At 40.5% G+C, this 23,831-nt stretch overlaps 1 protein-coding gene across 8 annotated transcripts in view; it reads right to left on the bottom strand.

The window, feature by feature from the left end:
• The window catches only part of ELMO1 (engulfment and cell motility 1), a 290,733-nt gene that overhangs the window by 156,525 nt on the left and 110,377 nt on the right, over positions 1 to 23,831 (bottom strand). For all 8 annotated transcript variants that reach the window (XM_052695784.1, XM_052695782.1, XM_052695789.1 and 5 more), the window contains one exon: positions 3,571 to 3,675. In XM_052695784.1, coding sequence (XP_052551744.1) covers positions 3,571 to 3,675 — 105 coding nt within the window. The remainder of the gene's footprint in view (positions 1 to 3,570; positions 3,676 to 23,831) is intronic.

Below are 23,831 nucleotides of genomic sequence, written 5' to 3'. Positions count from 1 at the left end.
TGATCCAAAAGAACAAAAAATGATCTGTCACAAAGCTTTATTCCAATCATTTTCTTCACTGTTAACTTTAATTATACACTCTGACTGTCCTATAATTATATAGCTTGGTAAGCTGCCAGTTTTTTCCTGTGGAAACTTTTGTAGTTTCTTGCAGAGGTTCAACATTACTTCCATCAATGCATTCCATACAGCATATGTACCATGTTCTAAAAGCAAAGCCCCTTGATGATAGCAATTGATTATTTAAATGGAACATGAAAAAAATGAAATGCACTTTACTGAAGTCACTGATAGCACCAAACATTTAATAGAAAGAAAAAAAGAATGAAAAGCTAATTCAATAAGAGATGAATTCAAGGAATTTAAAAAGGAAAAATCCATACGACATCTAAAGACATCACATAATCAAAGAAAACATGCTGGTCTTTTTTTTCTTTTTTCCTTTCCAGTATAAAAACCTTTCTTCTGAAAGCATCGGCCATATTATACATCAGACAAAGTGAAATTAAAAAGCAGTTAACTCAGAATCTAAATAAAAACAACCTGGTTTATCTGAAAAGCAACATTAAGTAAAACAATAAACCCAAAGCAACGTATGAGTCTATTGTCAAGAATAACCACATAGGAAAGGAAAAAGAAATAAGATAAATGAATTGTCAGGAGGTAAGAATGAACTTTTTTTCAATTGCTTATTTTTGTTTTGTTTTTCAGTGTGTGACATCCGTGTTTTCACCCTGAAATGCTTTCTGCTTTCTAGATGCAGTTCCCCATCTGCTCCACTGTCTTTGTACCCTTGCTCTGCAACGCACTGCAAAGATTTACTGATGCTATGAGTACTTCTGTTTGGTATTGGTCTTGGAAGCCCCACTGCCTCTTCACGCTGAAGGAAACTTCAGCTTTAATCACTCTTCTCACCTAACTAATCCATTTATTAAGCAAATTATTTATAAGCAAAATCAGTTACAACAGGAAAGAAATTAATTTCTGCCTGCCTTCTCATTTTTCCTTATCCACTTTTTTCAGTAATACAAGGTACCTTACCAAGGGCCTTGCAGCTTGGGGCATCCTAAGAAACTAGGAGGTCAGACTACAGAGATTTGTGCTGCCCATTAAATGCAGCAGCAGTGATGGACTCAGTGAAGTCATCACAGTTTTCTGATATTGTCTTCATTTAATAGACTGTATTAGGTCAGGAGAAACCTAGTATTTCCCATTTTAAACCAATGCTGGTTTAAAATCAATTTCAATTTTAATTATCCCACAGCACAGATATTTTCTTATTTTGGGGCTTAGGAATTGTCCCATGGTACAGCAATTAATGGCATTGCAAAAGACCATGTTGGAAATAATCTCTCTTCCTGGGAAACAAATCGTTTCCTACTATCAGTAATGAAAAAGAGCAAAAGAGATTTTGTCAAAGAAGTTGTTCAGAATGCAAGTATTATTTGTCTGTATGACTAACAGTTTTTTGTGGAAATTTCACCTTGAGTGCAGAGAATATTTCTGTTGAGACACAAGAACATAAATGCATCTCAAAAACATGAAGTGAGATTAGCAGCCTGTACGAGTAGAGAGAACTGGCGCTACGAGAGCTTTGGAAGGCAAAGGACATGAAGAAAAATTAAATAATGTTAGGTGTGAAAAGGAATTCAAAACAAGGAAACAGGTAGAGTTGAGCTCACAGAGAATCAGCATTCACCAGGGAGGAAGTCAAGCAGATGAGAAGATGTTTTTAGCAATCAAAGCCTCACAGCACCATAGGAGCTGTGCATCACCCTGCACCTCAGATGTGTTCTGCATGCTCTTAGCATGCTACAGTGGCCATCATAGTGAGGGAACTATCATGCCAGAAATGCTGGTGTGAGCATGAAGTGGGACTCTGGAATGACGGGTAGGCTAACATACTCCCAGGGTGTGCTAGCAGTTTCCAGCACAACTTTGGGCAAGCAATTTTATCTGAGTGTGTGTTGGTATGGCATTTCTAGTGTATACTTCCTCTGTCATGAGTAGAGAAAACATGAGGCACACTCAGACAGTCTTGTAAGAGAAATCATACAAGAATAAAGACAAAATAACCTCACAAATTATCAGTAATGCAGGAGCAAAAATACTGCATTAGATCAACAAAGGTGAGCCAGCAATGAAGTCCTTTGTAAAAAATGGCTGATTACATGCTACACTGAATTGACCTTTCAAAACAACATCTGCAATATGAAAATGCAAACTAAGCAAAAAATTGAAAAAACAATGAAAGCTCCTTTTCAAGAAGGTCTCTGTCCTCTTTAGACTCTTTCACATTTATTAAAAATACATGTGTCTCTTGTTTAGGGCACTGGCTTCTACTAGGCACGTTCTTTGCATTTATAATTTTCAAAAGAAGTCTATGAAATAACACCATACAGATCTTAACCAAATTTAAAAAGAGAAACTCAAGTCTTAATGAGAAAATGTATCCAAATATATTTTATTTGGATAACTCAGAGAAAACCTCAATTCAGTATAGTTTATCCTGAAAAAATGCTATTGCTTGGTACAGGAAATAACCTTAATTTCAGGGGTTGATGGAGTTTGATAGCTACTGTTTTACTGTGTGCTTCCACAGTGTCTTCTAACAGTTACTGTTATGTTGAGATTGAAGCAGAAATATTTACAGACCAAAACATACAATCTTGTGGTCTTCCATTACGCCCAAGGATCAATCTGCCTGGATATTAGTACTCCCTTTGCAAACCTATTACAGCCTTGACATCTAATTTGAGCAGAAACTACAGAGTAGAGCATATTACAGAATTAAAAGCTCATATTAAAAGCTCACTTGCTGTTCAAAAGAAACAATTGATGTATCTGTCTACTGTCTCCATAAACAACCTTCGTTACGCAGCTCTGTGTGCACACCTTCTTGAGGGAGGTTAAATTATCTTCTACTCCCATAGGAGCTAACTTGGTTCGTTCATGGCAATTATTCAAATTCAGCACGGATCACTAAAAGTTGCTCTATTTTGCCAGTGGTACTCTGCTGTATCCTCTTCATGTAAGGATGCAACTTATAGCTTGTTTTAACTACTCTTGAAGCAGAGTGGGCAGAGGGGAAGAACAGGTCGTACAAATGAATCATGGTTTTAACCTATTTTTCTACAAACACTACCTCACCTACAGCAGCAGTTTTAGTAGGAGCATCTTAACTCTCAGAATACTGCCATGTCAGCCAGTTATTAAGGTATTTGCTAGTCAAGTCCTCCTTTCTACAGAAAAACTTGACAGTTTTGGTAGACACAGCAGGGAATTCTGCACAAATACTCACTTCTGGTCTTATGGACATCCACCATGCATTCACAAAATGCACATCTCCCTTCTCTTCGCAGGCTTAAGCAAAAAGTGTATTTGCTATCTACAATATTTGGCTCAGCTTTTACAGACATGATACATGTCTTAGCATAACGTGGTTTGCCTTCCTAGAGCTAGTTCTTGTTAATGGCATTGGCATTCTGAACCTCCTCTTCAAAGTGAGCCATAAACAGGACATAATCAGCAGGAACAGGGACTGGCACAGACCTTAAGGAGAAGTCTTACCCGTATATAAGCATCCTGGTGATGTTTAGCGAAGTACAGCATATTGTCAAGGGCTAGCATTCCTGGAGGAGTCTGTGTGAAATCCATGGCTGGGTTTACATGATTCTGCAAAAAAAGATAACAAGATCACTCTATAAATATTTTTCCATAAATAATCCATGTCCCTGTGATTTACGATGTGCAAAAAGTTAGCATGCTGTGCCAGAGTCCAGCAACACAGACTTTTTGCTGAGCAGAAAAACTGTAACAGGGAAACAGGCCCTGCTTCAAAGAACTTCAAATCCAAATGTAAACACTACGAGACTGGCTTATCAGCCATTCACTTCTGTAACTATGCAATGGAGTTCCCAAAAGGAGATTTATGCTTCTAAGGCACTCAACTGAGTCTTTTTCTCTCACGTAACTGGTGATAGGACCAGAGGGAATGGCTTCAAGCTGCGCCAGGGGAGATTCAGGCTGGATGTTAGGAAATAGCACTCCTCTGAAAGAGTGGTCAGGCACTGGAATGGGCTGCACAGGGAGGCGGTGGAGTCACCGACCCTGGAGGTGTTCAAGGAACACCTGGATTTTGTGTTGAGAAATGGTTTAGTGAGAACTATTGCTGATGGGTGGATGGTTGGACCAAATGATCTTGTAGGTATTTTCCAACCATGGTGTTTCTGTGATTCCACAGCTGGTAGACTCCTCAGTAATACTGGAGTACCACTGTACGCCAGGAAGTACTAATTACATAAAAATGCAGTGATACATGTGAACAGCCACCACAACACCTATTTATACAAACACTATGGAACTATTTAAAATAAATCATGAAAAGCAGAAAAAGTTACTAAATTCAAAAGCTATGTTAAGTCTATCGGATCTTGTGGAGTCCTGAACACAAAGGGTCTCAGACAAAAGTATAAGAAATGAAATAGGTTCAACATGCTGAATTCAAGTGAATTTTTGTTACATTCTGAATCTATGAAAAGAAAGTATGGAATGATTGAATGAACACAACAAACATAACTAAGACTTGGCAGACTCCACACACACATGCATACAAGTTTCAAGTGTTCACTTTCACAAATTACATACAAAAACACATATCCTCAAAATATTAACATCACCAATTTTTTGAAGGGATGAATTAAAAATACATGAGTATGTTCCATGTAGTTCATCGTTTAGATTCAAACATTTCCATGGCTATGGACAGGCTCTTAAACAACACAGAACTGTTCAAAAAAAAAAAAAAAAAAAAAGAAAAAAAAAAGACCCACAGGTATGTCTCCATGAAAAATGTTTATCTTCTGCTAGTTTTGTTTTTTTATCACTATCACCTTTTCAACGTCTTCAGCTCCACTCATTCTCACACAGGAAGATCTCCCTAGTTGCTCTACGATGATATTTCTATTCTGCAAGACTCAGCTGTAAGAGACTTTTAAAAGTGAATTTGCTCTCAGAGAACTGACTATGTAACAATGCTAAAGATTAGCACAGATTTCTTCTTCTGTCCATCTGCTCCTGCAGTGTACTCAGGGTCAGATCCACCTACCTCACTGACAAAAGCACAGGTTGATTACTTTTCCTCCCATTGATTCTGCAGGCCATAAAGCTGTCGAAACATGGGATTCTACTATCTCATCTGTTTTATCTTTAGATGTATGGGTTGGTTTTTGCCAGTCAGTAATTCATAGTCACATAAAAGATTAGAAATATTAGAAAGCAAAAATTGTTCATTAAGATGTCTGCTGTCACTTTAAAAGGAGACTACGATTTGGGGATCAGGATAGCGTGCACAGTCTATTCATTTTACGTGTACATTAGTTCCCTGCAGCAGGACAAGCAATACAATGCAAAGCTCACTACTTCATAATGGAGAATCAAGAATATCCTCCAATCCTAGATTTTTATGGTGGAAATGCAGCAGAAAAGTAGAAGTCAAATCTGGAAAATAAACGCTTAGTGAGTTGATTGTGTTTTCCGAAATACTCACTTGCTTTTCTTTTTTCTTTTCCCTTGTATCAGTTCATCATTCAGATGAAGAGGGTAGAAGTACTTCAGGGCTATTTCCCTAGTTCAACCTTCCATTTTTCACAAGTTACATTTATGTGCCAGGACACTTTTATGATCAGAACAAGACCATTTCTCACAGAAGACAAGCACAATAGACTTCAGCTTCTGGGAGAAAATTCCCCTTTCTGGCGTTCTCAAGCATTCCAGAAAGCGCTTCTTTCAAGAGGCTGGGTCTGGCAGGCACACAAATGCTATCCCAACTCCTGTCAATCCCAGCACAAACAACTTGGTAGGACCTCCTATACATTTGAAGTCTTCCACATTTCGGGCATGAAGTCCTGGGGAACGCCACTAGAGCCTAACCATGAGCACATTCCTGTGGGAAAGCTGTTGAGAAGCTGTCAGCATAGAACCTCACAGGCACCATTTCTATAATACCTTCTCCAAGTAGAACTTCAGGTTTGTGCTGCACATATTCTCTTCACTGCCATGCTACAGCACAGACATATATTTGGACAAATACTGGCAAGCAGAGAATGTAAAGACTCAGCTACCTCTCTGCAGCTATTGGAACATTAGCACTCATTTTACAACTGTATTCTCAAACAATGTTGAAACAAAAGCAGTACAGTGGAAAACAAAGAAACAAACAAAAAAATCTAACTCAGTGTTGACTGAACAACTCTTTCCTTCATTCCATTCTAGCATCTCAAATTATGCAGAAACACTGACAAAAACAAATGGGGGCAAGAGAAATCTCATTCCATTTAGTAACAAGGGCTCATTTGGTCTCTTACCATCATCATTATTTTTATCTGTTCAATTGGAAAAGCCATCATCAACGCATTACGTTTTCCTGAGTCAAGTCTGTATATCCAGTTATTTTCAGTTCTTTCAAAAGTTTCTGTCACTTTGGATCCCAGGATAACTAGGGCTTGATATTCAAAACTCTATTAAGCCAAATAGCTGGAGATATGCCTGCTGAACAATACATTATCTTCCATTACTCTTCAAAAACAAAAGGAATGCAAGCTGTTCTGTTTCCTTTCTTCTCCCTCCCTCCTAAAATCACCTCTTTCTTAACACATCGAATGCTTGTGGTTGAAATGTTAACCGATTGAGAGTGGGTTTAGAAATGTAATGTAAAGCTAAATTATCCAAAATGCTATAGTGAATAATTGAGAAGTATGCAAACATCCCCACCTACAACATAATTTATTACATATATGGAAAACAACCAGGCAAATTAGTTACATCTGTTTAGTATAAAGTCTATTGCATTTGTCTCTTTATAGAAAGCCAAGAAATACAAAGGAGATAAGTTTGCCACCTACAATTTTTCAGGTCATTTTTATTTTTTTCCATTAGATTGAGTAAAAATCTATCTTTCAGCCTCAGGGTCTGAGCAGTATTTAACAGCTTACTCTCTTACACGGTGCATGTTAGCATACCAAAACCACCAAGAATTTATTAGCCAGCTTAGGACGGTATGAAAATTCAGCCTTCTGGAAAAGATGCAAATCTAAAATCGCGTCTGTTTATGCCATTAATAAATAAATAATAATAATAAAGTAGCACATTTCACAAGATTAGCATTATTGTGGATAAATTCCAGCCTAGGAATTATAATGAGACAACTTAGCATTATCACACAGTCCTAGCTGCATAAAGCTTTCCTCTCTATCTGTCTTGAATGGCTCCACTGTCTTACTCTTGGCTTCCAAGGCAATCTCTGAGGGATGTATAGATTTCAGTGGTAGAATGTGTGCTCACACTGAGATGCTTAATCACAGTAATGGTGTTCTGTCTGTAGATAACAGCTAATGGAATAAGCTCCCCTAGTTCCTTGTATTAATCCTAACAGTATCTTCCACATTTACGTGCTGAAGCACAGAAACCATTTCTTTACCTGTATCCACAGCCTATTAAAGGCACAAACCTTTTATTTTTGTCTTGACAGATATTGACAGCCTATCAGAAATTATTAATCAGTGCTATGTTCAGCTATGTAAATCAGTTGCCAGGTTATGCTAATTAGTCCTGGATGCTGCTTGTAGCCACTGCTAGACACAGTAATCTCCGTTCAGTGCAAGTGCAAACTTCTGTGTTCCCAATCCTAAAGTAGCTCAGGTTAGACGCTACTCTGTGCATCTTCCTTCTGCAAAAACACTACAGAATTCCCAGGAGGGAATGTGGATTGTAGAAGAACTTAAAAAAATCTTTCTATGCAGACAGTGCAAAGGACAGTGATCGCCTTCTCCCATCTTCAATTACTTGCACTTTCTTATTTTCCTCTTTTTTTTCCGGATCTAAAACACTGTTCTGTGGGCTAGGAAGGAAAGCAATCACCTCTTCGGTTCCAAACCACTGGAGTGCACACACTTAAATCTCCCTTAGGTCATAGGAATAAATTACAGCAATACAGACATGGATGTTTGCTCAATCTGAATTCAGAATTAGCAAGGAAGAAACATTTTACACTATATTTTCACTGAAACATGAATTTAAAACCTTATGTTAGAGCCAGTGAGCACACAACCTCAAAATTTACTCCTTCCCTAAATGCTCCTGAAGTTTTCCACACAAAATATTCCCATCTGCTCATTCATACAAGAATTACAAATATGGAAAAATACCACATAAACAATGCTTAGAGTTACATTCTTAATGAGGAAGTCATCTTCTCATTTAATTAACAGCACTGCATTCAAAGAGATGATGCACACAACATCCATCACTTAATTTAACGAGATCTAACAGCGACTTGGGAATTTCCAACCCCTACCCATTCAGAGAAAGCAAGAATTAACAAAGAGCTGTTTTCCCCTTGATAGTTATTTAAATATGCATATATTCTTCTTCTTCTTCCTGTATATATATATTTTTTTTTTGGTCAGCTTTTTGAATTTTCCAACACAAAATTATGTCTGGATGATCTCTGAATTTAAAATTTATATATATATATATATATATATATTGACATATACACGTATACGCTAAAACAAGTATAATCTTCAAGTTATAACAGCTGCTGAGCTTGCAGGCATCTATCTTTTAAAGTATATGCAGAAACTCTTTTAAGATAATTTCCATGTGAGTCACTTAAGTCACATACCAAACACATCCCTCTTCACATTTAAGGAACTCCAGCATATTTCTACTGGATATAATTCTCACAAAACTTACAAATCATGTTTGTCAAGATCAAGTCTGAAGTCACCAGTACAAAACTGACCCACTGACTGAACAGCAGAGAAATAGTAAGTGCAACTGGCCCATCATTTATCCCCTAAACAAAAAAAAAATCAGAATTTGATATTGTATTCCCTCAATTCACTAAGCTACTCGGTAATTTAACACAAAGCACCACTGCTCCACATGTTACCACTAGAAGCCTGCCCCAGTCATGAACTGAATCTAGCGTGGTCAGAGCTAACAAAATCTGAATGCTATGGTGGCATAAAAAAGTCAGCTAATATCATCTGATAATGCCTAACAGAGCATAGGAAAAGACGTGCACTCACATTTGCAGGCATCAATAAATTACATGTTGTGAGCAAGACAAAGTTTTTGCATTATCCTTGGTATTTCATAAGCACAGCAGCCTTACAATTATATGGGGCTAATGCTTTGGATTCCAAGATCTTAAGCCCTGTGGAGAATGGAAATAGTTTGACAGCCTCAAAGAATCTGAAATTAATGCTATGACACTGAGTAATCACATCTCATCCAATGCAGGGCAATCTCCTTTTAAGTTTCATCTTAATTAACAATGACACACTTAATATTGGATAGATGTTTTGCACTGCAAAGGCTGACTCCTTTATGCTTTCTGGGCAAATGAAGTTATCAAGTGATAACAGGCTATGCACTTTAGACATCTGGGATGTTTAAAGTTAATCAGTGGGACAGTGTCATTTCAACAGGATTTTTTTCAGTATGGGAAATCAGCACCAATCATCTCCCAGCATCCATTAAGTTATCCAGTTATACTGAAACTGAGTTATCAGTTATACTGAAAACTGAGTCAAACATCCACTTGCTAGATGGAGTCGAGAAGTTAAAAGCCATAGTAGTTTATTGCTACTCCACACCTGAGATTGCCAGTGCATTTAGCAGACCTTTGTGCATGATTTCTTGTCTCATTTGGGCAAATCTGTTGGACACTGCACGACCTAGTCCAGTTAAAATCATAGACTGGCCTGGGTTGAAAAGGACCACAATGATCATCTAGTTTCAATCCCCCTGCTATGTGCAGGGTCGCCAACCACCAGACCAGCTGCCCAGAGCCACATCCAGCCTCCAGGGATCTCCATCCACAACCTCCTTGGGCAACATCCACACCCTCTCTGAGCTCTCACTCAAGTGAGTTTGGGACTGTTCACAAGAGACTTCCTAAAGGCTCATCTGAAAAAGTGCAAGGCACATTTCCATACAGCAAGGCAGATGTACTGCAACCACGAGAAACAATTTTTTAAGCAGCTCCAGTTCTCCTGAAGTTATGATGCAAGTATACTACCTATGTCCAGGCCAACAATTTTTGTGTTAATCAAACCACAGCAGTCAAGAAGTACACTGGGATAAATGGGTATGGAATATACCCAATTTAGACAGAAATGCTATCATTAATGCAGGCCTTTTCATGACCTCGGAACTTTTTTTTATGGGGACTGACTGTTTTAATCTTACCATAATCATCCTAACCAACAGAACAACTATCAAACTAGTAAGAGGACAGTCACATAGGAAAATACTGTGAATAGTGCTAGTGGCAAAGCAAAACAATGATAAAGCATCTGAAGTTGACAATTAAAAATAACCACAGGTTAAATGTCTTCAGCTAATTGGGAGCCAGATGCAGCACAAACAAAATCTACCTGAGTAACTCTATCTGTTTGCAAACACTATGAGAGGTGTAGATTAGATATACCCCATGTTGGCAACTCTAATTTAGGCATGAAAAGCCTTTTTTCAGCTCAGGAATCTTCATGCCTGGTAAGTATGGTACATCGTGACTTATGTTCACATGCTGATGTACAAGCATGAATGGTGCTGACTGATGCTTCAAAGTCTACTTAGTAAGGAACATTTCAGAGCTTTTTAACAGGCATTTTGTCTAGAAGCTAATGAAATGATACAAAGCATTTAACAAGCGTACATAAATATTTATTTTAGCTTATGGCCAAAACATGCAAGTTGCACAGCATAGCAACAAGAAAAAGAATCTCCAGACCTTTCTGTTAAATCAAATGGAAGGTTCAAAGCCATGTTCTGCCAAATCTTGGGCCTCCCGAGTCAGAGCCTTTTAAGAATAAGACTATGATAAGAGCATCTTTTTGATTTATTTACACTTCTGGTAAATTTATCTAAGCCTGACCTCTCTGATGTAGCATTTGCCTCTGAGATTAAGGCAGACTGATTGAAACACCTTTCAGTATTGGTTCCCTTAAAAAAAGAAAGAAAACCTACTTAAATTGTAACAACCGATAAACCAAAAACTACCTATGTAAAATAAACTGTCAGCATCTGTAATATTTTAGATGCTTTTGAACCTAAGCCCCATTAACAAACTCATTTTCTACAGCCAAATTTTCCTCCTGCACAAGTGAAAAACAAAAAACAAAAAAACAGGCTTTGTAGATACCAAAGAGAAGGATCTGGAAAATAAGACCAATACGTTTTAAAACCTTTGAGTCTATGCTTCTGTCTTCAAACAAGTCAGTGTATGCTCTTACTGAAGCATACTGCCCTCAGTAGTAAGGCAGCTGGAAAAAAAGACTAGATCTTTATGCTGTGGAATTTCAGTTCACCTGACTTCCATTTTCCTTTGTATCTCTCAACAGGAATGGGAAATGTGAAGAGCTGGAGCTGTGCTCTGCAAAATTGTATGTAAGTTCTGCCTGGCCTAAGCATTTTTCTGCTATACTTCTAACTGCTTCCAGATCAACACCAAAAAGAGAACGAAGTTGCACCAAAATGGAGGAAGATTAAAATAATTATGGGGCTTTTAAAAGACTACATAGCAATACCTTTTGTGTAGGGGATAAGTAACTAGCAAAGTACACCAAACAATCAGAAGGTTCATAATTCACATATGGAGATGGTTTTAACCCAAAGAGGGGAAAAAAAAGTCAATTATTCCCAAATGAGTTGTTCTTCTCATCATCTCTTAATTTAGTACAGGCCTGAATTAATGAAACTGCACAAAGAGAATCTCTTAGCCAGGCTGTAATTCTACATAAGCGAACAAAGTTGAAATATGTGTGCTTTACTGTTTAGTGTCTCTTAAATCTTGCATCAAGCAAAATGCTTGAGGAATGGGATAAGGGAAGAGCAAAGCAGTTATGTACATATAAGTTATATATAAGTTTATATGCATGCATGCACACGGTGGAAAATTGCATAATCTTAAAGAAAAATGAGCATTTGTAGCAGCAATCATTAAATATTAATGACTGTGATGATTAATATTAAATAAAACTCACAGTGTTTCACAAAGCATTATTACTGTGCTAGCATTTGGTGTGCAATCAGCCACCTTGGCGAACCAGACAATATCCATACTATCAAAGCAAAACAACCTCATTGCATCTGATTAGTTTTTGAGGGTTTGCTTCTTAAACTTATTTCTTTAGCTTGCAAATTCTGAGGACCATGCAGTACAAAGCAGCAGGAAACAGAAGTAACAAGATCCACCTCTAAGAGAAGGGGGTTGGAAACAGTATATGTAAGATAAGCCTTCTGTAACGATACACACACGACACTCTTAACTCCTCACCACCAGCACATCCAAATGAATGGAGCTTGCCTGCCCCCAGGAGTTGATAACTGCACAGGAAGTGAGTGACAAGATTTCCTGACGGTGTAATCACAAGTAATACATTAAAAGCACATGCAAGAAATGCAACGTTCTGTTGACTCTAATTTTACATTAGGACATGTACACTTTTCTTAAACAGATTTTCTTCAGCACAGGCACATTCTTTTAATCAGAAGCATTTTAAGACCTTTATTTTACAACTTCATAACTAAAAATATTGAAAAAGAAAAAAACAACCTTAAAAAAAACCTCTTTTGCCTTCTGTCTGTCATTAAGAAATGGATTAAAGGACGATTCCTCCAACTAAAATTTATATTAAGTACAAAATGATCCAAAAGAATTGAAAAAAAAATAATAATAGCAGACTGATTATACAGACTCAGTTCATACACACAGATTAAAACTACAGATACTTCATTCCGATTAGCTTTAACTTCATTCTTACAGTGATCATAAGAAAGGTCAAAGCAGCCTAGCAGCCCACCAAAATTACATGCAATTTTTTAATCTGTTCTCTTCCAGAAGAACTAAAGCCATGGAGAATTCAGCAGTGTGGTAAAAAGGTTATTCACGTTAACAGTGTGCAAACTGTTAGATGTCCATAGCCTCTGACTAACAATTCTGGTAAACTGCATTCAGCTGCACGGAAAACAAGAACAGTGCTTTAAACATATGGGTTTGCTGGTCCCAGTTCTTGGTCAGCATGACTGACCCATGCACCCCTTCCTGTAAAATTACTGCCTCAGACCATCAGTACTGCATTTATATAATCTTAATAGCCCCTCTAACAGAGATATCAAGCATCGGGTACATCGTAAGGTCAGACTTTCCTGGTTAGAAAATTGAATAATTTTTTATTTAAAAAAAAATTCATCAGGATTCCTGTTACTAAGTCTCACGCCTCCACTTTGCAGAAATTCTCTTGTATACCTTTGTTAACGCACACGGCAAACTGGTTGTTCGGATTTGCTGATCAACTCATGGCTTTCATCAGCCACCTCACATTCTGATCATTTTCCATTATAAGCACAACACCGCAAGCACTTAGGCTGAGAACAGCATCTGCCCCTGTTACATACAGTAAGCAGTAAACTTAAAACTGTCAAAGACTCACAGATTTCACTATTTATGCTTTCAGGTGCTACGACAGTGATATTTTGCTGTTTTGAACTCAATGTCAGCTCAGGCCATGCTCTGCAAATCAGACCTAGCTTTTGTGATTCGCTCTTTAGCCATGTTCAAAATCTCATGTGTTACAGATCTGCAGATTGCTGGAAACAAAGAAATCCAGATTGCATGAAAGCATCCCTATCTTTGTGCTTATGAGTCTTGCACAGACACTAGGGCACAGGAACAAACTAGTACTTCAAAGGGAAACAATACCGAAGTGTGGTAGACCAAAAAGAAACCATGCTTATAGTTTTACAAGAACCTGTAAGATGCAAGCCAAAAAAAAGGAACTTCATTCTGCCCAAGGTATCATCTAGGCTAAACAGCATCCAGCTGCTGGTGTTCACCTCAGAAACAGGAACTTGAAGCACAAAACAGCGGTTTCTAGTATTTCTAAGGCTGAAATGATTCTCTAGTGATGCTATGAAAGTGAGCTGTTCAGCAGCTTTTGTGATCAACCTGCATTTGGTGGGATGCTACTGCCCTCTGCTGTGTGATGCTATAAATTTGGTAGCAGCTTTTTTTGGGATACACAAGGTTCAGCGTATTCCACATAATGTCACGCCATATAAACACAGCAAATGAAGGATTTATAACCTCAGCTGATGATTTAATATCAAAGTACTAAAGAAAACAGTCCTGACAGAAGTCAGTATTGCTGTTAAAAGATTTAAGTCTTCACTTAGAAAACGTTCTGTGAGATTACAATGCAGAGATACATGCTGCACAACATTCTAGAATTTAACTAGTTAACAAAATTAAAGTATTCCTTCATTTTTCTACAACTGTAATGGGGATTTGTTTGGGTTTGTTTGCTTGTTTGTAAGTAGAAATTTTTTTTAAAAAAGGACTAAATAATCTCTATAATGATTCAGGAATTCTAACTATAAAATTAACAACTGGGCTTATCAACTGCAGCTCTTCCAAGGGTTAGTACAGAGTAGTAACACCCTTAGTTGTATGCTTGGTATCATCAATCACTCACTTATATTTCCTTCCTCCATGCCATTTTCTTGTAATTTAAGTTTGTTTTTGTGTGTTTTACTTTCCTAGTGCAGGTTTCAGTACCCCTACTTGTGGTTGCTCACCTGGGAATGTAGATTCTTAGCTTATAAATAACACAAACTCCAAAGCATTCTCTGTTGTATTCTGCTTTTAAATGCTTTTCTTAAAACAATTCCCCACAGAAAGTTTGTACCTATTTTTTGATTCAAAAGCTAGTTAGCTTTAAAAAGTGCACCATTGCCACAAATGTATTTTATCCCTCCAGATTCTTTAACTGCACGCAGTAACAGGATCTTACTGTTGGAGTTAAGATGATATGGATTTGTTTTCTCCCAAAAGAAGCAAAACCTAAACAACAACAAAAAACAACCTAGAGCTATAACCCCACTTCAATAACTTCACTTCTCTGTCAGATACTGAAGCTGAAGATGTAGTTCATTCTCAATTAAAAAAAAATAAGACACTCCTGTTGAACAATAGTATTTTTTAGCTGACAAAGTGCTGTATAAAATAGTGTTATTGAGCTCACTGCACTGGTTCTAGTTTAGGAAATAAACAGGAGCCCTTCATTTTGGAGCGACCTATGTATTTAATACATAAGATAATTTCTGAGGTGCTGGAGAAGCTCCAAAGAAGGGCAACAAGGCTGGTGAAGGTCTTGGAGAATATGGCCTACGAGGAGCAACTGAAGGAACTTGAACAGGACTTGAAGCCTTGCAGAGCACTGCATTTGTAGCAGTGAAGAATTCTTTCAACGGAATTTCACCAAAAACATAAATGACAGCTGCTTACTGAGAGCATGGGAGGTGAAAGCTGACTTTTCTCCCAGGTGCTCAGTGCTGGAAGGACCTGAGGAACCAGGCTCACACTGGAGCACTGACAACTCCCAGTCAGGCAAAAGGCAAGGACTGCCAACGCACGGGTGCTCGGACATGGAACTGGCACTCAGAAAGGCTACAGGTCTCCATCCTCTCTGGGGCAACCCAACTTAACTGAGCTGGGCTGAATCAAGCCCATGGCACCAACAATCAATCTTCTAAAAGTGCCATCTGCACCAGAGGCCTTCACAAAATAAAAAGGATGAGCCAAAGGGAGAAAAGCTACAAGATGGCTGAGAGGGGACACCTGCCCCTTTAGCTCACTAGGCAGCTTAATAACTGCTACTGCCTCTGTCATCTAGACAAGGTGTGAAAGAAAAACACTGCAAATATCCATGAGAAAGGGGCACACTGGGATCACCTGGTACCATGTTAGCACAGGTACAGCAAGCCATCACCTGACATGTGAATACAACTGGCTTTGCTCTTGGTTCAACAATGATCTGCACATCTCTTGGCACATCGTTGGCAATTCAGTCACCTCACAGGAAACAAACACCTTCCTTTCCTCTTCACCTGATGGTAGAGGCTGAACACTTCTACACTGCATGAGTTACACTGGGGTCAACTAATTGGGGGGGGCTGCCATCTACAAACCTGTGCCCCTAAGCTCTCTTCCCAAGAACTGCTATACCAGAGACTGCAGAGATCAAACCTGTCCAAACTACTTCTCAGGAGGCACGGCTGATAGCCAGCTGTTCTTTGTGCACTGCCATGAAGGGCCTGACTTCACCTCCAACCACTCATTCTGTGGCCAAGGAGAGAACAGGCTGAGGACAGCAGCCCTAATCAGCCTTCCATCCCCCAGGTGCAAAACCCCAGCACCAGGCCCCAAGGAGCTCACAGGCCCTCCAACGCACCCCCTGCAGTCCCAGTGCGGCCGCCCAGAGGACGCCAGGCCCTCTCCTCCACACCCCTCTCCTTTGGCATCAGGGCAGAAGAGATGCCACCTTCTCACGCTCCGGGGCCAGAGCTGAGGGATGGCAAAGGACGGCCGATACAAACACAGCAACTCCACTGCTTTTAATGACTGCCTCTTCCTCGGCTGCCTGTGGGGTGTCAGCACGCTTTGCTCCTCTTCCACCCCAGGCAGCTGCAGGGTGCTGGAGAAGCCCCTGCCCCCACTGACCCTCTTGCTACATCCTTGCCACTGCCTCCCAGAAATGGCCGCAGGCCTCAACTGCCAGCCGCCATGTTTGGGCCTGCAGTGGCACTCAGAATCCTGTCGCCATGGGCACCCAACTGCCATCAACCCAACTGCCCTCAACCGCAGTCCCTAAGCTGACACAGCCAAAGGCAGCAGCAGCTCTACTCTCAGAAAGAGATACTTGGTATTTCTTGTGATTTCTGAGGATGGGATGAAGCAGCCACCTTTAAAGAAGAGGCTGATGACATGGAGCCCATGGAGGTGGACCCGCCTGGCAGCAAATAAGAGCCCATGGAGGTGGATCCACCCGTGGCAGAAGAGCTGATGGAAGTGGATCCACCTCCATCGGGGCAGACCGGCCATCTCTCTGCTGCTGCCAGGCCAACCAGGAAGAGGTCGCGCCCCAAATTTCATCGCAGGGGCGCCAGGATCCGTCCACCTCCCGCAAAACGGCCGCCTCGACGCCGGCGCTGATGCTCCCGTCCTGTAAGTTTGCCCTTACCCGCGAGAGCCCCAGCTCACGGCCATCCTGCGGGCTCACGGGGAGCCTCCATTGCCTGGTCCTTCTTCTGTTCACAGCCAAGGCTCCTACGAGCCCTTCCTTCCCGACCCCCTCCCTCGTCCCTTCCCAAGTCCTCTCATCTCTTCTTCACCAAGTCCTGAGCAAGAGGGCAGGGCAGGGACTGCCATCCTCGGAGCTGCTGTGCCGGGGCAGCAGGACGAGTCTGACAGAGGGACCTCAACTGCCAAGGGCCTCAAACATCACAGGGGCACAAGGATCCCGTAAGTTTACTGTTACCTGGGAGGGAGAGCCCCCACTCAGAGCCATCTCACAGGCTCACGTGAAGACTCTACTTTCTGTTAATCCTTCCCTCCACAGTCAAAGATCCCTTGAGCCCATCCTTCATGTCCCACTCCCTCATTCCTGCCCAGGGACAGAGGAGGGATAAAAAGAAATCACAGACGCAGCTGCTCCTATGTTGAAGCAGACTTCGGTTCAGACAGGAAGAAGTGCTGAACTTCAGCAGGAAGATCCAGTCCAGAGGCTTTGTTTGGACATGAAAAGAAAGACTGGACCATCAACAATTAACAGTTCAAAATGAGAAAGAAGTAAAAAACATAAAAATAAACAGTTTTTCTTTTTTAAAAAAGAAAAGCACTGATTGTGTCTGTGCTTTAGGAACCTTAGAGTTTGCACGTAGGTTCCCGCATCCCCTCCCTGCCTCCCGCACACAGAACGCACCCCGCAGCAGGACACGCTGCCCTCATTGCCAGCCCGAGGAACAGCACCGCACTGCACACACCGCTGGGGCTGCCCCCTGCCCTGCCTCAGCACCTTCTGCCACGTGGCGGGGATATTTCACATATGCCTCATCAAGAACACAGAAAAAAGAGCCCCTTTCAGAATCAGAAAACTCACAGCATTTCACCTCCTCTCAACAACTGGCTGGTTAATAGAGATGCCTGAACTGAAGTACCAAGAATGAGCATTTGTCAGGACAATCACATAACTAAGGCTAAATATTTCCATTGAAATTCATGACAGCTTCTCCCTAGGTGGTAGCTAGAAACATTTACCATGGCCATGTCTCACTAGCAGCACCTGTCCCAGTCTATGCTACAGTCCCAACTTGCATCATGGCAGTGGCTCTGTTCTGCTGAGCAGGCACTCACCCATCACTCACAACAACCACACAACATAGAGCAGTCAGCAGTTCCTGGACTGATGTCAGGAAACAAGGAGGAAACACAGCACAGTGCTGACTCAGTGGGAAGTAATGGTGTGCAGTTAGATAGACTGGCTAAACACAGTCCTGTGAACAGTGAAAAACATGTAGCCTTGCTATGTGTTTTGATACAGGAATTTGAGAATATATTTCAACATTGCAAAAAAAAAATCTTTTTCACCTCAAATATCTGATCCTGTCTCTCTTCCAGACCTTCATAAGCCTCATCTGACCAGAGAGAAATATCCCTCCCTTCACAGTCACATTTTATTCATGTCACCACTGTTTGATACCATGCACATTTGTGAACAACTGTTTTCAGCAATGAAGTACAGGAAGAGTAAAATTTCTCCAAAAATCTCTGATGAACACCTTGAAAGTCCACTGAGAACAGCAGCCACTCCTATCAAACCAGGGTGATGCGGTAGTGTCACAAAAACAAGGTCATGCATCCCACTGATTTTACGTTTTTGTTGCCCTCTTTTTTTAAGGAAAAATATTTACAATTAAAAGAAGTGTTTTTGCTTATATGCACTAACTATAAAAGTAATGCCTCCTATTTTATTACGTTGGCTCACAATGTCAGAGGCAGATGTTGGTGGTATGGCAGCAGAGGTTGAACCTACCCACCAGTATCCCATTACGTTTTGTTGCTGTGTTACAGATAGCAGCAGAGGGGCAGACTGACAAAGTGGCATCTGACATAGAGCGCATATGAAGCAAAGGTGAGTCTCTGAATTTCTCCATGGAGAAAGCACCCACTGACAATCAAGGATGCTTGATGAACATTTGTGGACCAAACAGTGGACATGAGCACAATAAGGCAGTGCGTAGTGTGTTTCAGTGTCAGTGCATCACCCCACTGGTGCAGATCATAGAATCCCAGAATGGCTTGGGTTAGAAGGGACCTCATGAATCTCCAGCCCCCCTGCCACTGGCAGGGAGCCACCAACCTCCGTATCTAATATTAGGCCAGGCAGGGCCCCATCCAACCTGGCCTTGAACACCTCCAGGGATGGGGCATCCACAGCTTCTCGGGGCAGCTGTTCCAGCACCTCACCACTCTCACAGTAAAGAACTTCCCCCTGACATCCAACCTAAATTTTCCCTCCCTCAACTTAAAACCATTTCCTCTTGTCCTGCTATTAACGACTCTTTCAGTTGACTTCCCTCCTGTTTGTAGGCTCCCTTTAGGTTCTAGAAGGCTGCAATGAGATCACCCCACAGCCTTCTCCAGCCCAGCTCCCTCAGTCTGTCTTCTCAGTGGAGGTGCTCCAGCCCTCTGATCATCTTTGTGGCCTCCTCTGGACCCTCTCCAACAGTTCCCTGCCTTTCTTGTATGGGGGCCCCAGATCTGGACCAGCATTGCAGATAGGGCCTCACGAGGGCAGAGCAGAGAGGGTCGATCACCTCCCTGTCCCTGCTGGCCTCAGATGTTTATGAGCACAGCATGCAGGCTCTTGTTCATCACTAGCAAAAAAGCATAGCTAATGGTAGTGACTATGTTGAAAATCAGTATTTTTTTAGCTGAGAATATCTTCTGTTTCTTGAATCCACCACTATCAATCATAACATATAATTTTTTTCATAAAGGACCAACCTCCATCTTTAGAATAGTAATGAAATTTGTCCCTATCAATCCAATCAAAAAAAGCAAACTCGTGGATTGCTTGCCAGTCTGCTTTTAGTTTACCTATGACTTCTTTTCTCTCAGTAATTATTAATGTGATAATAGTTGCAAAGCCATCAGCCTGGTAGGCTTAACAAGCCAGTCTTTTAAAGTCACTTCTTGTAAGACATGTCTCTAATCATGTCACAAGTCTCAACTGCCCTCTGCACTCATCCTAAATTCAATCTGCACACAAGCCACTACATGGACAATTAAAATAATATTGTCTTTTGCATGAATTCTCTAGAACATATTAAATGGCCTTAAGAGTTCATCTGCTTTTAAATTACACTTCCAGATAAATTCTAGACTAACATTTAACTTTTTTTTTTAGTAGCTATTGTGCACAATCTCTCATCTTTGCCTTTTCCAATAGATACCTGCTCGCCAAAGGAATTATTGGCCCTAGTCCTAAATTAACACCTTTGCACTTTGTACCACTGAATAAAAAGCTTCTAAAATTTCTAATGCTCTGATTCAAAAGGTCACTTCATTTGTGCATCACAGGCGATTCTTTTGTTGATGTCTCCCTCATTTGCTTCATCAGGTGAATTCGTCAGCATATGTTCACTCTTATGTCACCATCATTAATTTTTTGTACGTTAAGCTTGTGCCCGTCTTTACAAGAACTTCAGACCATTCTAAACTTCCCTTTTAATTATCATCTCTTTGTCAGACTGGTTTCCTATCTCCTGTAATAATGTACTCATTATATTTTTCTACACCGATAAATTCCAGCACAGCACACGGCACAATTAAGAAATCAGTTGCCATCTTGACTTTCTGCACGCATGCAAACAACGCATATGTTACAAGAGTCTGAACAAACAAACAAAAACAGAAAAGCTCTACACAATGCAAACTTGGAAAAAAAAAAATACTTGAACAGTTTTTTTTCTTACACTGCTTTGAATTTGGTCAGACCTGCCTCTAAATTTAAAAGCATTCACTACAACTTCGTTCTGAGACATCTTTCAGATATCTCTAGCATAAGATTACGCTATTACTGTAAGTCTACAAATCTCTACTTTTAATACAAGAACTGCCATACGTAAATACTGATTGGGATTCCCCCGACAAAAGAGATTTTAAGACTGGAAAGAAAACCAAAACAAAATTAAATGCTATTCAGGCTATTGAATTTGCTCTTGTCTCAGAAAAATAGTTTCATAGGGTGAGAGAAGCTTCCATCTCCTAATCGAGTCATCTTCTGTTGTATTTGTTGGTGTTTTAGTAGATCTCCTCAAGAACGTCTCATTTGAAAATCTCTGCCCATAATAAACTTCACACAGGTCATCACAACCATCTGGAATGGCCTTGTGGTTTCTTTAAATGAATATAGGTTTCTAACAATGTAGTTTTACGAACGGTATTGAGAACTTTTGAAACTAAATCTGGACTTTCTCTTTTCTTGACAATACATTTGCAATGTGGCAAAACTTTTTGATGTGGCTGAGAAAAATAAATAGAATTCCTGCATTTCCCATGCAGAAAGAGAACAAGCAGTCCAAGAACAGCTGGATGGCTAGACCATGGTTTTGCTCTCTCCCTCAGGAAGAATGTTTAATCAATTCAAGAAATTATTCTGACCACCACTACCAGTGGAACAAACGAAGACAGCATTCAAAGGCAGCCAATCAATTCATTGGTTTTCTTCTTAGGTTAAATGGCTAAAACAAGGAGGAGAGAAAATTCCTGGTATTCACAGAACAGCTCCGTTTGCTAATGTATCCTACCTACATTTTTCAAAAGGCACTTTAGCAATGGAGTTAAAAGGAGAAAGGGAAGGAAGCCAGGCTAGCTAAAGACTAGTCAGACAAGCTGTGTGATGCTGTCAGATTCATAGCCTAAGCTCCACAACAGGCCCTTCTTCCCCAGTCTGTGAAAGTTCAATTCCTTTTCAGCTACAGGAAATGTTATATATTTAGTGTCCCTGTACTCTCTGCTCAAACCAAAAATTCTGTACGAGAGCAGAGTAACTACCCCCACAATTTACAATTAAGGTTCTTTATTTGTGCATTACTTCATCATTCTGTTAGTGCCTCACCGCCTTGAGACCCTTGTCATGGTGCTCTGAAAAGCTCACTTTCTCATATTTATTTTCTCAGGTTATGCTTTCCCTTTTTTTTATCCTTCCACGTTTTCTTAACTGCTTGGATTTCAGCTCCCATTCTCTCATAGAGTTTGATCCCCATTCCCCGTTGCATGGCTATCAGAGTTACATAGCAAACATTGCTGCTGTAACCCTTGAATACAGCTGATCTCTGTAGGTTTCCTAAAGAACAGCCCAAACGAGAATAATGAAGATATCCCTGCTGCACAGACACAGCAAGAGTTCCTGCAAACTCAGACAAGGCAGTAAGACATTTTGGTTCACAGCAAGTGTCTCCTTCAAAATGCTATCAGTTCTAATGCACTGTTGTTAATGATGACTTCAGCTCTGCAGAATCGACAGATATCTTGTGGGACAAACAAAAGCACTGGAAGAACAAGTGCTAGCCTGCAATCCTGTTGATATTTAGTCTTTTTAAAGAGCAGGGAAACAGGAATACAATTCAGAAAATCTGCGTGCTAGTCTTGGTGCAGCTTTTATCAGATGCTTTATTACGTAGTTTTTCAGCTCCAACTTCAACAAGGCAAGAAGATAAGGCTTTCAGAAGTGCAAGATGCTAAAGAGATTCCAGTGACAGTGGGAGCTGTGCATCTTTGTCCTCTGATAAAATTTGAGTGCACAGCAGATATCCAAAAGGGGTCAGCCACAATTAGAGAACGCTTGTTTTAAATTTGAAACATTTCTATTTTTCTATATGCCTGTAAGAGACGATTCTTTTACATCATTGTCTCAAAGCTTGCTGGGGACACAGATGAACAAATCCTGGGCAAGGGCTGTGAAATCCTTTGTGCGGGGGACAAGATGGACAAGGCCAGGGGCGAGAGAGAGAGAGATGAGCTGCAGCTAAATAGCTGTGAAGTGCTCCTTTGTGTGGCCTTATCTGAGGATGATGGCCATCTCAGGGGTACTCAATGACTCTTGCTCGAGGCCCGTCCTTGTCACATAGGCAGGAGAACAAGGAGGATAAAACAGGAACCTATAAATTGGAGCGAGACAATGCCATAATCTCTGTTTGAACAGCTCCACCATGAAGTTACTACACCTCGTCATTCCTCCTTGTCCCATCCCTAATCTAGGTTTGTCACCATTTCCTTCTTTGCCAGTTATTTTTCCATCACCTATAACATAAGGTCTGTGCGGCCCCACTGTTGTTCTTATTCATCACAAGCAGAAAGTCTACATCCAGCTCATACATCTATAAATCAGGGCCTGCATTTTTCTTCAGGCTTCGAAGGCCCAAAGTCCTCTGCTCATCTCACACACGAATTGTTTAGAAGCTGAGATAGCAATGATCTTCTGTAACACAGGAGGTGAGAACAGACTGACTGACAAGGACAACAAAAAAACCCACACTGAGATTCAAAAGCTTCCTCATATCGCTGACTTTACAACCATACTGACAACTCTAAAATGCCAAGTTCTTTCCCTTCACTCTACTTACTTCAGACTCCTTACAGATGCATTAGCACCAATACAGTAGAATTGTTTCCTCACTCCTAAGTGATGAAAACAACTACAAGAACCCAGAAAATCTCCTCCCAAAGCCACAAGGAAACTGGGTAATACTGAGCCCCAGGCACAGAACTGAGCAAAGCACATAAACTGCACAGTGAGCTTGTACCAGTGCTTAAAACCACCCCATCTGTATCTGTGGCTACCATACTATATTCAGTGTACATTTGTTGTGCCAACAGCAAAGTAATGAATCATGCAAGATGTGAAGCATACAATTTT

This window comes from Tympanuchus pallidicinctus, unplaced genomic scaffold, assembly GCF_026119805.1.
Source record: "Tympanuchus pallidicinctus isolate F22 unplaced genomic scaffold, pur_lepc_1.0 scaffold3, whole genome shotgun sequence".
NCBI lineage: Eukaryota > Metazoa > Chordata > Aves > Galliformes > Phasianidae > Tympanuchus > Tympanuchus pallidicinctus.
The sequence above is the reverse complement of the archived record's forward strand: the minus strand, read 5'-3'. Positions and strand labels throughout refer to the sequence as shown.